General features: G+C 48.7%; 1 protein-coding gene across 1 annotated transcript in view; it reads left to right on the top strand.

The window, feature by feature from the left end:
- Positions 1 to 16,368, top strand: part of MYO7A (myosin VIIA) — a 319,096-nt gene that overhangs the window by 68,447 nt on the left and 234,281 nt on the right. The window contains exon 4 of the mRNA XM_078658511.1: positions 8,922 to 9,059. Within this exon, the coding sequence (XP_078514637.1) occupies positions 8,922 to 9,059 (138 nt within the window). The remainder of the gene's footprint in view (positions 1 to 8,921; positions 9,060 to 16,368) is intronic.

Below are 16,368 nucleotides of genomic sequence, written 5' to 3'. Positions count from 1 at the left end.
CTGTGGAAAGAAGAGAGCATCTGGGGATGTTGGGTCTCCCGGACTGGGCGTGCGTAACCACCCGGTCCATGGCCACCCGCACCATCCCTAGACCAGAAGAACCAGAATGGGCAGCACCTCCGCCCTCGATCACTCCAGAAGAAGACTTCCTCCAGACCGACCACCCGGACCCCACCCCAGAGGGGTCCACACAGCCCCCCGAGCTTCCCGACCTGGCTCAGTGGCGTCAAGAAGGGGGGCCCACCCAGGAACAATTCCGGCAGGAGCAAAAGACCTGCCCCTCCCTCGAGGGATTGCGACAGCAAGCGCTCGCCCAGAGCCAAGGAGACACCACCGGGGCCCACTGGGTTTATTGGGACAATGATCTCTTGTACAGCGAACAGAAAATCGCAGAACTGGGGGCCGGGCGAGTGCTAGTGGTGCCCCTCCACTTCAGAGACTTCCTGTTGAACCTAGCCCATGATGTCCCCCTGGCCGGGCACCTGGGCCAAGACAAGACCTACCACCGCCTGGTGACTCACTTTTTTTGGCCCAAAATGAGAAATGACGTATCCAACCATTGCCGGTCCTGCCCGACCTGCCAGGCCAGTGGGAAGAGCGGCCGCAAACTCAAGGCACCCCTACAACCATTCCCCGTGGTGACCACCCCGTTCGAAAGGGTGGGAATAGACATTGTGGGGCCCCTGGACCCCCGAACAGCACAGGGACATCGCTTCATCCTGGTCCTGGTGGATCACGCTACCCGCTATCCTGAGGCGGTCCCCCTTCGTACGATAACAGCCCCAGTAGTGGGTCGAGCCTTGATGGGGATCTTCTCTCGAGTGGGCTTCCCCCGGGAAGTCGTCAGCGACAGGGGTACGAACTTTATTTCAAAGTATATGAAATCCCTCTGGCAGCAGTGCGGAGTCACTTACCGATTCACCACCCCCTATCACCCCCAGGGGAACGGGCTGGTCGAGCGGTTCAACCGCACCCTCAAGGGGATGATCATGGGGCTGGAAGAACCCCTACGCCGCCAGTGGGACGTGCTACTACCGTGCCTCCTCTTCGCCTACCGAGAAGTCCCCCAGAAGTCCCTCGGCTTCAGCCCCTTCGAACTCCTGTACGGACACCCCGTTCGCGGGCCTCTCAGCCTAGTGAAGGAGGAATGGGAAATGGCCCCCCTAAAGACCCCTCCGGACGTCTACAAATACCTCCTGACCCTCCGTAATCAGACCCGGAAATTCAGGGAGATCGCTAAAGCCAATCTGGAGGCCAGTCAAGAAGACATGAAGAAGTGGTACGACCAACATGCCTCCTCCATCGAGTTTGAACCGGGTCAGCAGGTATGGGTGATGTCCCCCATCGAACCATGTGCCTTGCAGGACAAATGGACGGGGCCCTTCAAGGTGATCGAGCGCAGGAGCCCCGTCACCTATCTCATCGACCTGGAGTCCCCCCGGAACCCCCTCCGGGTCCTCCACGCCAACCGACTCAAACCCCACTTCGTGCGCTCAGAGCTCAGCCTGCTGATGGCTACCGACAGTGGCGCGGAAGGAGACTCCGAGCCCCTCCCTGACCTACTGAGGACCCGGGAAAGAGATGGTTCGGTGGACGGGGTCCGACTCTCTGAGGCCCTGACCCCAGAGCAGCGTCAAGATTGCCGGGCCCTCCTGCTGCCGTTCGCAAACCTGTTCTCTCTCGCACCCGGAGTCACCTCCTGGTGCCTGCACGACGTGGACACGGGGGACAGTCCTCCTGTTCGACACCGGGCGTACCGAGTACCGGATCGGGTACGTACATGCATCCAAGAAGAAGTCTCCAAGATGCTCGCCCTCGGAGTCATCGAACCTTCGGACAGTCCCTGGGCCAGCCCGGTCGTCCTGGTCCCCAAGGCCGCGGCCCCGGGCACCACCCCTGAACTCCGGTTCTGCATTGACTATCGGGGTCTGAACGCGGTCACCCGTACGGACGCTCACCCTATCCCCCGAGCAGATGAACTAGTCGACCGCATGGGGGCAGCCCGCTACCTAAGCATCTTCGACCTGACAGCGGGCTACTGGCAGATCGGCCTCACCCCCAGAGCCCAAGAACGTTCCGCTTTCTCCACCCCGGATGGGCACTACCATTTCAGAGTGATGCCCTTCGGCATGAAAAACGCTCCAGCCACTTTTCAAAGACTGGTGAACCAGGTATTGGCGGGCCTCGAAGAATTCAGCGCCGCCTACCTGGACGACATCGCGGTATACAGCCGCCACTGGGCGGATCACCTCCACCACCTCAGAGAGGTCCTGCAGGCCCTCCAACAGGCCGGCCTCACCATAAAGGCCAGCAAGTGCCAAATCGGCCAGGGGTCCGTGACCTACCTCGGACACCAAGTGGGGAGCGGTCTGGTGGCCCCCCTCCAACTCAAGGTAGCTGCCATTCAGTCCTGGCAACCCCCCGAGACACAAACCGAGGTCCGAGCCTTCCTGGGGCTCACCGGATACTACCGGCGGTTTGTAAGGGACTATGGCAGCATTGTGGGGCCCCTCACGGAGCTCACGTCTAAGAACCACCCAAAAAGAGTCAACTGGACTCCCGACTGTCAAGCAGCCTTCGAGACGCTGAAGGCCGCCATGTGCACCGCTCCTGTGCTCCAGGCCCCCGACTACAGCCGCGAGTTCATCGTGCAGACCGATGCCTCCGACCATGGTATTGGGGCCGTCCTCTCCCAACTGAACCCCGAAGGAGTGGACCAACCAGTGGCCTTCATCAGCAGACGCCTACTGCCCCGAGAACAGCGCTGGAGCACCATTGAGCGAGAGGCCTTCGCGGTGGTATGGGCCCTCAAGAAGCTCCGGCCATACCTCTTCGGAACCCATTTCCGGGTACAGACGGACCATCGGCCCCTGCAATGGCTCATGCAGATGCGGGGGGAGAACCCCAAACTATTGCGATGGTCCATCTCCCTGCAGGGGATGGACTTCACTGTGGAACATCGCCCTGGCCAAGACCACGCTAACGCGGATGGCCTGTCCCGCTTTTTCCGCCTCGACGAGGAAAGTCCCCAAGAAGATGGGTGACTCTCCCCGCCTTCAGCTGGGGGGGACGCATGTTGGACAGGCCACATGAAGGGCTCGCTCCCTCCCCGCAGGACAGGGCCCGGGCCACCGTCAGCACCTCAGCCCGACCCCAACCCTGGGCCTGGCCAGGCCCCGACATCCCGGCACCACCCTCCACCCAGGAGGTGAACGGCCCACTTGGCAGGTCAATGGGAGTACGAAGTGTCGATGGCTCTCCCCCGCCAGGTGCCGAGCACCCCCAGCCTCCTTGGGCGCTGGCTCCGCCCCCCTGCTGGGTGTCTGGACTCCTCCATCCCAGACCTCCCGACCTCCAAGAGCGAGGGTCCGGACATCAAAGGGCGCCAGACCTATAACTGAGGCAGCCTCAGGACAGGAAGGCAGTTGTATCCTGGAGTCGAGAGACACCGAGAAGAACTCATCCTTGACGGACTGCTGGCGCTGCCACAGCCCTGCCTTGTGAACTATTGCCCTGCCTGCTGGCGCTGCCGCGGCCCTCTGCAACCTTCATCCTCGTGGGACCTGCTGGCGCTGCCGCGGCCCTCTGCAACCTTCATCCTCGTGGGACCTGCTGGCGCTGCCGCGGCCCTCTGCAATCTTCATCCTCGTGGGACCTGCTGGCGCTGCCGCGGCCCGTAGAAACCTCCATCCTCGTGGGACCTGCTGGCGCTGCCGCGGCCCGTTGCAACCTGCATTCTCGTGGGACCTGCTGGCGCTGCCGCGGCCCGTCGTAACCTTCATCCTCGTTGGGACCTGCTGGCGCTGCCGCGGCCCGTTGCCACCTACGACCTCTTCGGGCCCTGCCGGCGCGGCCGCGGTCTGACCCATCCGAACACCGAGCTCGAGGATTGTGAGCTATCACCGTTACACCTCCGTACCCGTGGGTACCAAGACTGTCCCGCTACCCCCTTCCCTTACTAGAGACTAGAATTGAGAGGATCATCGTGTCCTGAACGCCTTGTATCATACCACTCTACTACCAGAAGTGCCTATAAAAGGTGTTACCCTGATCTTTGTGTGGTGTCCATCTGTGGGGGGGGAAGTTACCTGTCTGTGCGATCACTGTGCTCGGCCGACCCTTCAGGTCTCCGTCTAACAACTACTCTGCACTCACTACTCTGCGCTCACTACTCTGCGCTCACTACTCTGCGCTCACTACTCTGCGCTCACTACTCTGAGCTCACTACTCTGCACTCACTACTCTGCACTCACTACTCTGCACTCTGCACTCACTACTCTACTCTGCACTCACTACTCTGCACTCACTACTCTGCACTCTGCACTCACTACTCTGCACTCTGCACTCACTACTCACTACTCTGCACTCACTACTCTGCACTCTGCACTCACTACTCACTACTCTGCACTCACTACTCTGCACTCACTACTCACTACTCTGCACTCACTACTCACTACTCTGCACTCACTACTCACTACTCTGCACTCACTACTCACTACTCTGCACTCACTACTCTGCACTCACTACTCACTACTCTGCACTCTGCACTCACTACTCTGCACTCACTACTCTGCACTCACTACTCACTACTCTGCATTCACTACTCTGCACTCACTACTCACTAATCTGCACTCACTACTCACTACTCTGCACTTACTACTCACTACTCTGCACTCTGCACTCACTACTCTGCACTCACTACTCACTACTCTGCACTCATTACTCTGCACTCACTACTCTGCACTCACTACTCACTACTCTGCACTCACTACTCACTGCTCTGCACTCACTACTCTGCATTCTGCACTCACTACTCTGCACTCTGCACTCACTACTCTGCACTCACTACTCTGCACTCACTACTCACTACTCTGCACTCACTACTCACTACTCTGCACTCACTACTCTGCACTCACTACTCACTACTCTGCACTCACTACTCTGCACTCTGCACTCACTACTCTGCACTCACTACTCTGCACTCACTACTCTGCACTCACTACTCACTACTCTGCACTCACTACTCACTACTCTGCACTCACTACTCACTACTCTGCACTCACTACTCTGCACTCACTACTCTGCACTCACTACTCACTACTCTGCACTCACTACTCACTACTCTGCACTCACTACTCACTACTCTGCACTCACTACTCTGCACTCACTACTCTGCACTCACTACTCTGCACTCACTACTCTGCGCACTCACTACTCTGCGCACTCACCACTACTCTGCACTCACTACTCTGCACTCACTACTCACTACTCAGCACTCACTACTCTGCACTCACTACTCTGCACTCACTACTCTGCGCACTCACTACTCTGCGCACTCACTACTCTGCGCACTCACTACTCTGCGCACTCACTACTCTGCGCACTCACTACTCTGTGCACTCACTACTCTGCACTCACTCCTCTGCACTCACTACTCTGCACTCACTACTCTGCACACTCACTCTGCACTCACTACTCTGCACACTCTCTGCACACTCTCTCTGCCCACTCACTCTGCACTCACTACTCTGCACTCACTACTCTGCACTCACTACTCTGCACTCACTACTCTGCACTCACTACTCTGCACTCACTACTCTGCACTCACACTCTGCACTCACTACTCTGCACTCACTACTCTGCACTCACTACTCTGCACTCACTACTCTGCACTCACTACTCTGCACTCTGCACACTCACTCTGCACTGTGCACACCACTGATATCATGGAATCTTCCACCACACTTTCTAAAACTCTATAGTCCGAAGCATAATAGGCACAGAACCAAAAGAAGGGTAGACATTGCTTAAAATAATCTTATTGTATTTATGAGAAGCAAAAGCGAGACTGTGAAATGTGCTGAATATCAGTTTGTTACGAATCAACAGAGTGGAGTTAGAGAACCAAGAAATAGTAATTTAGAATCCGGGTTAGAAGGAGTAGTAATCACAAGCTGAGGATCAACGGGCGCGAAACAGCATGGTGGGCGCGCAGGAGACGCAGCGTGAGCGTGCACATCAGCTGAAGATCGCCGGAGAAGACACCGAGCCTGCCTGCTGCCGTGACTGACCCGCTGCAGAGGGAAAGAGCCCGGTGAGTGGGGGTAGAGGGGGCCGGTGAGTGGGGGTAGAGGGGGGCGGCAGAGAGGGAGTGGGCAGAGAGGGAGGGTGTGTGTGTGTGTGCGTGCGTGTGTCTGTCTGTGTGTGTCTGGTGTGTGCCTGCCTGCCTGCCTTTGTGTGTGCGCGTCCACAGACCCTGGTCGGCTCGTGCACCGCTCTGTACTCCCTTGCGAGCTTACACGGCGACAATAGTTCTCGTTGCCGAGACCTAAAAAGGTGGATGTGAAGAGAGAGTCCACATGCACCACTTCACATCAGCAACTTTAGTCTTAATCATAGGACTGACAGAAAATGGGGATTGCTCTCTCTCCTTTGAATCTAAGCTGACCAAAAATCTTCCATGCTCTTTATTGCTCTTGCAGTCCAAGTCCAATTTGCAGACCGTATCCACTGATTTCACCTAACTCCCAAGAGCGGGAGGGGGGGGCTTCAGACAACTTATACAGATCTCTCTCTTCACCAACAGAATAAGACAGAAGAGCAGACATTTCTGCCTGTGTAATAGGCACAAGTCAAGTTGACCATTCATCCCAAGCAAATTCTGGAGGGGGCACACTATCATTTGTTCTCCCACGACCCCAAAAATCACCCTTAACACATCCCCCAACACAAAAAAATTAAATGACCAAATCGTCTTCATCTCATTATCCTAATTCTGCCGCATTTGTAGTGCCTCCCCCACACAACAGCCCTTATTTCTACCCAGCCTCCTATTGTACATGCTACCTTCTCACCTTCTCTTAGAGACTGCAGTGCTGTTATCTTCCAACACAAATCTCTTCCAATAGCTGAGTATACACCTCTACTCTATTAACTATTTGCTCCCCTTCATCCTGAACCCTCCTCATATCTGTCTTGTACCACAGTGGCTTTTGCTGACTCCATCCAAATACACATTGGGAGGGAAGAAGGAGGGCAAGCAAGACCGACTACCATTTTGTGTGTGTAAAAGGCCGCTTTATTGAAACAGGTGCACATCACATTTATTAAAACTGGCAACCGCCTCACAAAACTAAAACCTCTCTAAACATCGAGTCACCTGACCCCTTAGGTTTTTCTCCCCCCACCCCTACGATCCCCACATGATGAAATCCCCCCACACTGCAATATACAAATATACAATTCAATTACATCCAAATAGTATCCGATTTTCTCCCCTACATCCTAACTCCAAAACCTGCCAAGACCTACAGACCTATCTGCCTTCTTGCAACTGTAACTAAGTACCCTCTAATGTAACTCCAAAACTGTTTACCCTTTTCCTGTTTCCCAACTCCCCAAACATAACGATAAAGAACCGAACTCCAGCCAAACTTGGCCAACATCAAAAACAACTCACCAGCACCTGTTCCAATAGACAAACTACATCATACCCACCCTGTGCACCTGTCCCAAACACGGCCTCCCTAACGAAATTATACTTGACTAAAAAACCTCCCTCAAAAACCCCAAAGCCCAGGGAGGGAGGGCGGAACAAAAACTAACTGCCGCTCCCAGCCACCAGGTTTTAATACCTAAAATGGCGGCTGGGAAAACACGGACCCCACCTATATAACCCTTGGGCTGCCTACCGCACAATTGGCCTGCCTTTGGGCTATCCCCAGGCAGCCCAAAAAGCGATAAAAGGGCCGCTCCCTGGTTCGCCCCCCTTCCCCCTGCGAAATCTGCCCGGGGGCAGACCTCGCGGCTCGGCTGCCCCCCAAATCCCCTTTGGCTTTGTAAGTACTTTTTCCTATTTTAAATATGGGTTAAAGCTCCCCCTGCTGGACATTATGACGCTATTGCAAGTGACTGGGGTGTTCTGTGACCATAGAGAGGAACAAGGGCTAAGTCAAGTTCCTTTATAAGAACTCCAAGGTGACGTGCAAAATCCTTGTAAGGTATGGGAGAGGGTATTTTATTCCTTTTAATACATGGTCACACCATTGCCCTTCCCATAGACTACTTGATTCCTTGGAGTCTTGTTTCTTTATATATGGTTGCAGACATGAAGAAGAAAAATAGATTAGACACATTTTAATGTAAAGCAGATTAAAAAGGGTTAAAGTTCACAGAGTAATAACATACAGTTTTCCTACAATGCACTGTGCAGGAAAACATTAACAAATTGCCATGGATATCTCCTTTCTGCTGATCACTATTCATTTGACAAAAACAGATCATAAAATGGAAAAGCCACTTTTCGTTTTCTTTGTTTAAGCTTCAGCTGTAATGGTACCCCGTGACCTACCTCTCACCTTGTCTCTGACACTGAGCATTATGATGCGCAACTCAACTGCAGTAAGTTATTATAGTTGAGTAGCTACTTGATTTTCTTATTACAGACTTCACAACTCGAATGCAGTAAGGACATCAGAGTCAGGTTTTTATGCTGGAATTACAGAGCCACATGAATAACATAATGTCGCAACAACCGGATTAGACTATGTAGATACTATTTTCGAGAAATATCAGCACTTAAGGATTTAAGTGCATACTTTGTTTTCGATCAATTTAAAGTGTATAGAAAATAAACTAGATGTGAGCTTGAATATAAACAGAAGTGGGAAACGCTGGCCCGGTCCACACCTGGCTCTTCTGTCCTGGCGCGAGGCTCAGCGCGGGGCACAACGCAGTGCGCGTGACCTCTGACCCTCATCCTGTCCGTAGCCGGGGGGCGCTCGCGCGTCCCGGGGACCGGGCGCGCGCAGGCCAGCGGCAGAGGAAGAGCCTCGCGGCGGCTGCTGTTATCTCCCTTCCACTTCCTGAGCCTGATCTCTCTCTCTCTCTCTCTCTCTCTCTCTCTGCTTGCACTGCTTTAGGGAGCGGAGACCAGAAAGCGCTCGCCGACTCTCAGCAGCCAGTTCAAGCGGTCCCTGGAGCTGCTGATGCGCACCCTCAGCGTCTGCCAGCCCTTCTTCGTGCGCTGCATCAAGCCCAACGAGTACAAGAAGCCCATGGTAAGCGCTTTACTAACTCTTTAATAACTGCACTTCATCAGTGGCACTTTAATCGGTCTGGGAGGAAAAAGGGGTTTTCTCTATGATCAATCTTGTGTCTTTTCTCACTCCCTACATACTCTCTCTCTTTCCCCCTTTAAATAAATATATATATATATATATATATATATATATATATATATATATATATATATATATATATATATATATATATATATATATATAAAATATATATATATATCACTTTCTAAAAATATATTGTAGAATGTGTATAGCACCTCATACTCTAGATAAGGCCTCAAAGCACTCTCCGTGAGAGAGTAAAATGTATCCGTGCGTTCTGCTTGGTAGTGTGTGCGCTTTAATGCAGGCTCTGGTTTGGCATCATGCATCAGGTTTTGAGGGAAACTCCGAATGTGTTCCACAAACTTTGGGCTGCGCTTGCGCATGGAGTGAAGTGATGCGATGTAAAGTGAGAGTGATGGAGGCACGTTTGATCTCAGCACAGAGGGCTAATGTTTGTGTTTCTAACTGTATCTGCTGCTACTTATTGGCAGACCCAAAGTACGCAGGGATTTTCGCCTGGAAGTTTTTAACACTTTGCAAACCTCCCAAATTAAATAAAATGAAAAACAGTATTATACATACCACCATTCAGTGCAACTACCAGCTGCCGTGCCACTCCAGTCGTGTGTGCGCCTTGAGCTAGTCTTTTAGCCAACATCTGTTGAATTCTGGGGCTTGTACTTGCGTTGCGAACAGTGCAAGTCAGAGTTGCAGCCCCCCAGCATGGAACCTGCTGGTGACTGACACATCAGAACTGGGTATTGATATCACACATGAAATGGGGCCATTTGACAGCCATGAAGCATATGTTGCAGGTGTCAATGGTTTATAGGTCTGGGTGATTCAAAGTTCTGTCTCCAAATCTATTTCCATACATTACGAAGCACTTTTTGTTGATATTCTGAAGTGAAATAGAAACAAAGATTTTAATAGCATCAAACAAATCAAGACACTTTTTTGGGTGATGGACACGAATACATAGTCGCTGAAACCTGATTTCCACACATTACCATTTGTGTGCAATATAGTTTTATCAGTAAAACTGCATGGCTTTGCAAATTTAATGGCCATTTCAAAAAGAACACATGATATCTGTAAACAATAGTTGCATGAGTACTACAAAATATGTCTCTGGGTAACGGTGTCTAGAAATAATTATTCCTTGACTCTGCCATGTGGGTGGTGACAGGAAGAGCGTGTGCTGGGAATTGGGGCAGCGAGGCCATGGATTGACCGCAGTGCATTATGGAGAAAACGTACCGCCAGCGAAAGGAGCTGCAACCCGCTCCCAGAAGTAAAATCAATCCCACTCCAGGGCTGGTTGATACGCCACTTGACCCGTTCAAAAATGCAGGGAAAAAAATTGTTCTGTAACAGAATGCTTTGACTATTTACCCATAATGCTCATTGCACCAGGCTAATTCACCCTCACTGACCAAGCACTGAGAGAGAGACCCGAGTAAGGCCTCTCGGCACGACTATAGGGTACTTCCCTTCCCAGTCTTAGCACACTGACTACCAGGGTTCCTCCTAAAACCACCTCTATCGTAGCATTTACCTGTTATTGGTTTTTATTTCTGATAGGGCAGCCCTCTTATTAAAGGATAGCTTGCGACCTCACAGATCAGTTTTACTCTACTGTCACATATCACTACTCCACTGCACTCATCACCTCACTTGCATTCATCATACGACATTCTCTCTAAAAAGATCTCCGCCAAAGTGACCCTTCGAGGGACCCGTAGGGCAGTGCAGCACCGGCCCGACAAGGAGCACCGCCCTATGATGAAGCATGACAGCCCCAAGGGTGTGTGAGGGCAACATGAGACAGTGTTGTTGACTGTCCCTAAGACCTTGGTCTAATCACACACAACCTGTTTAGAGACCTCCTTCTTCTTTTCACAGGAACAGCCAAATTGTTGAGTCTTTTATTCATCCTCACCACAGTAGTCCTTATTCTTTGACGGGATCCCACTTGCAAAGTCAATGTGATTGGGTTTACTGTACTAATGAATGAAGGGCCGATTCACAGAACTAACAAGACAAAATCCTAAACTTACTATTTTTGGTATTCACAGAAGGCATTTAGTCGTAGTAAAGTTAGGATTTCGTCTTAAGTGTGACTTAAGACCGACTTAAGACAGACTTAAGTTAGGATTTTGTCTTACGTCTGTCTTAAGTCTGTCTTAAGTTTGTCTTAAGTTTGTCTTAAGTCAAACTTAAAACAAAATCCTAACTTTACTACTATAAATGCCTTCTGTGAATACCAAAAGAATTAAGTTTAGGATTTTGTCTTAAGTTAGTTCTGTGAATCGGCCCCGAAGTGTTGACACAAAAGAGCAGGGCACATGGTAGGAAGCCAGCAGGAGCAGACAGGGAGGGCTATAATTGTAAATTATCCCCTGACACAGCTCAGTGCAAGCTTTCGAGCAGAGGCAGGATACACAAGCAACCTGTAGCATTAGGTAAGGGATTACTACTCAGTTGGACAGAGCCAGGATGCCAGCCAATGGCTGAAAAGAAGCTGGTCAAAGAAAGACAATCGTTGAAAGGCACAGACCCATGCTCACTCTGTACAATGCTAAAAGTATGTCTATCTGACAGCTCTGCTGTCAAAGGCGAAGAGAACTTGCACTACATTTATCATGTGCATCTATTAATATTATATTGCAGATTTTTTTAAAATCTGCTGCCCCTCACTTCTGGTTGTAAAATCCCTGCTTCTCCGTCAAAGCACCTGTTTGCGCTAAGCATTAATGTCATTGGACAGCGACCTCAACCCATGAGGCTGGGGCGGTATCCAGGACTGTGGCAAGGAAGACGTGAACTAGGTTTAGTGATCTGTGCATTTTCCCACGGTGCTTCCTCCATGTCACAGAGCTTCCTCTTTGAACAGTACCGGGCGGGATCAGGTGAATGGTGAGTGGATCCCCAGCAACCACACTGACCCCGTCCTGAGGCAACGAGGCTCCACCTGTGCTTATCATAGACCGAACATAACCAAAGCCCAGTGGGTCACCTGGAGCCAATACATCAGTCTCGAGCGTCTCACTGTGTGCCTTCCCCTCCAAGTTTGCAACAGAATGCAAATGTCACAGAAAGCCCTGGTGGTCGCAATGCATATGTCATGTAAAGATACACCTTGTTATAATGCTTATGGCATAGCCACTCCAGGGATGGAGCTCTGCAGCAGCTCTGGGTGTACTACAAGCCTACCCAAATAGGTTGGCATAATTGCAAGCTACAGCTATGGCAGAGAGTTGCTGATAAATGCTTCTTTTCCTGGTTACCAAACTGAAATGCCTCAAGCAGGACACCCCCCAACATGAATCAGTGTGCATCCCATATATAGACAAAATCCAGGTTGCTTTCATTGAGTGCAATAGAACGTGCTCCTCTGTAGAAAGATCAGGAAAAGAAGAAGATGCAAGGTACACTTTTTTTTTCGATTTAGCGTGATACAGGGCTTTAAGTGGGATGAAAAAAGGGGGCGTGACCGCTGTAATTAAGGGCGTGGCTTAAAACACCTAAGCTAAAAATCTGTGCCTAGCGTAGTGTGCCGCCCGATTGGTATTTTGCTGTTTATCTCATTGTATAGAGATATATGATACAACAAGTAACATCACACCTACAACAAGTCCTATTATTGGCTTTGTCAATGGTTATTAGTTGCATAAGATAAATAAGCAGCAACTATGGCTTTGTTGTATATAATACAGAAAATGCTTCAGTTCTGAAATGAGACTGTGAAAGAACTCAAACTAGTCTCTTTTAAGTTACATTAAAGGCTTTGAGCAGTGGGACTGCTGCAGAGTTGAGATATTTTTTTCACCCTAAGGCTGAGGGTAAAAATGGGGAGCCTGATGGGGACCCGTCTCAGTATCTGCACTACGAACTGCCATCATCAGCAGGACCCGGTCCATTCAAAGCCCTTGGGACACCGCGACAATGTTGTTGTTCCTGAGTTTCAAAAAGAGAAGGGAAATTCAGAGAGAAAGTTACTCTCTTTAAAGGATTTCCCTTCTCCACTAATTTTCTCCAAACTGTGTATCGCAACCACATTTTGAAAGTCCAAGCCATAAATAAAGATACCTTTAAATTCTGTATTTTTTTGCTGCTCTTCTATGACATAGGTCAAATGTTAGACTATGGTTTCTGACAAATTTCTGATTGTTTTTTTAAAGGGTATTGTGTTTACAAACTCCTCTCACGTTGCAGATGAGAAAAAGAATAGCAAAGTTAATTGTGTGACAATCTTGCTGGGGTACAGAGTGTGAAAGGAAAGGCTATAGGATGTAATATTTTGGAACACACAACGATATGTATATACCTGTAAATGAACTGTACACATTCAGCAGTTTGGAAAGCAAAAATGAAGCACGTTTTTTTGAAATTCTGAAGTGCAATAGAAACAAAGATTTTAATAGCATCAAACAAACCAAGACACTTTTTTTTTGGTGATGGACAAAAATAAATATTCACTGAAACCTGATTTCCACACATTACCATTTGTGTGCAATATAGTTGTATCAGTAAAACTGTATGGCTATTCAAATTTAATGTCCATTTCAAAAAGAACATCTGATATCTGTAAACAATAGTGTGCTACCACTAGAAGCTAGGCGGGTCGTGAAACTTCGTCATGCTAAAAAGTTGGTCATGGTTCTAAAAGGTTTGGGAAGGACTGCTCTAGTTATTAAGGGTTCATAGTAGCCAGGCAATTAGAACAGATTCTCTGACTCCATGATTTGTGTCCACAGACAGTCGACTTAAAGGTAGAGTGAGAACCCTTCAATTAGGAATCCAGAAGAGATTACTATTCTAAACCCCTTTTCCCATACACCAAAAAGCAAAGGAACTTAAAGTCCTGTGTCAATATTATGCTTTCAAGGTTGACCATGCTGCACTTAGAAGCCAGCTGTCTGGGACAGTCCCTGGCCATTAGATACTGGGCTGATGATGTCCAAGCAATCAGACAAAACCAGCTGCACAAGAAGAAACCACAAGAGCGACTGGAGCAAAATTGAAAAATCCAGAGAGCCCAAATGAATTGCCACTACAATGGAAACAATCATCTTAGCAGAAGTGGAACAAAGGTAACTTGAGTTCCTTCCCTTTGAATCTTCACTATTCGTTGAGACTCTGAGGAATTGGATGGATGACATATAGCTGTCCTCTACTCGCTGCTGGAATTAGGGTGCATCCAAACTAACCTTCCATCCAACGCCCTATGAGGAGTGCATGCTGTTTTGAGTCAGGGCCGTACAAATGTCTTGGTGAGTACTGTGGAAAACCAAACTTTTCTTCTTTCACCTTACAAAAAAGGCCAGTAGTAGGAAGTCTGCCAAACTAACTCGTATTTAATATTTGACGTGCGGATGTACATAATCACAGCACTAGGATGGCTATAACAAGAGTGGACATCGTAGAAAGATCTGCAGGGTTATTTATACATGTTCCACAACTTGGTGATGTGTAAAACATTTACTGAAGGAACAATCTCGGATTAGGTAACAAGGGTAAAGCTTGTTTCTTTTCTCATATCATGACAGAAAACCGAACAAACGGGTATAAACTTTAGAAGTCGATATTGCTTGTTCCTTCTCATACATTGTCAGACAATCGAACAATCAAGTATAAACATTGCAAGTGGATAATTGCTGAGCCTTAGACGGGCAAGGAGCAGCTATGTCAAAACCAAGTGTGTAAAGATACCAGCAAAACAAGTCTGTTTGTGCTGACTTGAAACACTAGTAGAAAGGCACCAAAATTGGCGATTGAACATTTCAGGGAAGTACAAAATGGAAGAACTGATGTTCAACATAATGAATAAGAATGCTTTTTTCACCATGGTTCTGATAGAGATCGCAGGTCACCTGAACAATATTTTCACCACTTCGGTATCGGGCCCGTATATTTCAATTCACCATTTGCATTGATCCGATGACCTTACAACCTACTACCAATAATCATGAGTTCCTTTCTACTATTTCTAGTGTACCCGACTTACCATCCACCGATACGGGTACCTATGACCACGATGGGTCAGGGAGCTAGCTGTAAAAGGAAAGGCAGAAGAAATACAAACCCAACATATAAATTTAATTTTCTATAAAATGACCACGGACAACTGGGAAGTTTTAAAAGATTTATCTAGAGTTCATTCTCGTAAAGCAATAAACTTACAGTTAGGAGACAATCAATAATCAGGATAACGAAAAGCATATAACTATAAAAGAACAGTGTAAGGGCAATCATTTAAGTTTTCTCTAGGTAATAGTAAAACAGGGAACACGCTAAGTGGAGTAAAAATGGTAATGCAAGAATAAACTTTTATAAATGGACAGACTTATGCATAATTAGAATTAAGCTATTGGATATACTTCACAAACCTAAATAAGAACTCTGGAAATCTTAAACAGCTATGAAATGAGCAAAAGTGAAACACGCTATAAATCAAAGTTCAGCTTTGAGAGAGACTGCAATGAAGAAAATGATTTCTAGAAGGTAGGGTAACATAGGAACACGCTAAGAAAAATAAATGCAAATTGACTTTTGTGATATGAAATAGTTGCGGAAAAACATGGAAAATTATCATATGCAAAGGTATGTCTTTATTGAAGCAAAGACAGGAAAAATAGAAAGGTGCAGATTAAAGGGTTTCAGTACGATATTTACCTAGACTGGTGTGAAAACCAACACTGGCCACGGGTCAGTTAAGGACAGGAAAACCCTCAAGGACGGATAACCCTCAATGGGACAGCAGGTGCAGAATGGACACCCCAGGACAGGACAGGAAAACCAGATTAGGATCAGGACAGGACCACCAGGATACGACCAGCACCCGCAGTTTGGAAGCAACGCCTGCGCTCCACCCTCTCTGCAGCTATCAGTCAGGACCCCGATTGGGTCAGCGAATTCCCCAGCAAAGTGCTCCGCCAACACTTAAGGTTCAGTAAAACCTTCAGAGTCTATGGTCAAATTTCGGACAGAGTGCTCCGCAGCACCTCTGTATCAAGTCACCTATTGAGTGCGTTGGGTCAGTGACAGGTCTGCTATTCGGACAAGTCGGACAAATTCCCTAGATGAACCTAGGCTAGATATACTGTTTTGGGACAGTGTACCACCCTCCAAATGTTGCAAAGTGTCAGAATCCCCAATTTCGATTGGTCCTAAGGTAGGATTTGGTTAACACACCAATCAGAACTGACTTCTGCAAGTCCTAATTTACATTCTAAGGTAC

This window comes from Lissotriton helveticus, chromosome 8 (assembly GCF_964261635.1).
Source record: "Lissotriton helveticus chromosome 8, aLisHel1.1, whole genome shotgun sequence".
Classification (NCBI taxonomy): Eukaryota; Metazoa; Chordata; class Amphibia; order Caudata; family Salamandridae; genus Lissotriton; species Lissotriton helveticus.
Note: the sequence above shows the minus strand (reverse complement) of the source record. Positions and strands in the feature narration are given on the sequence as shown.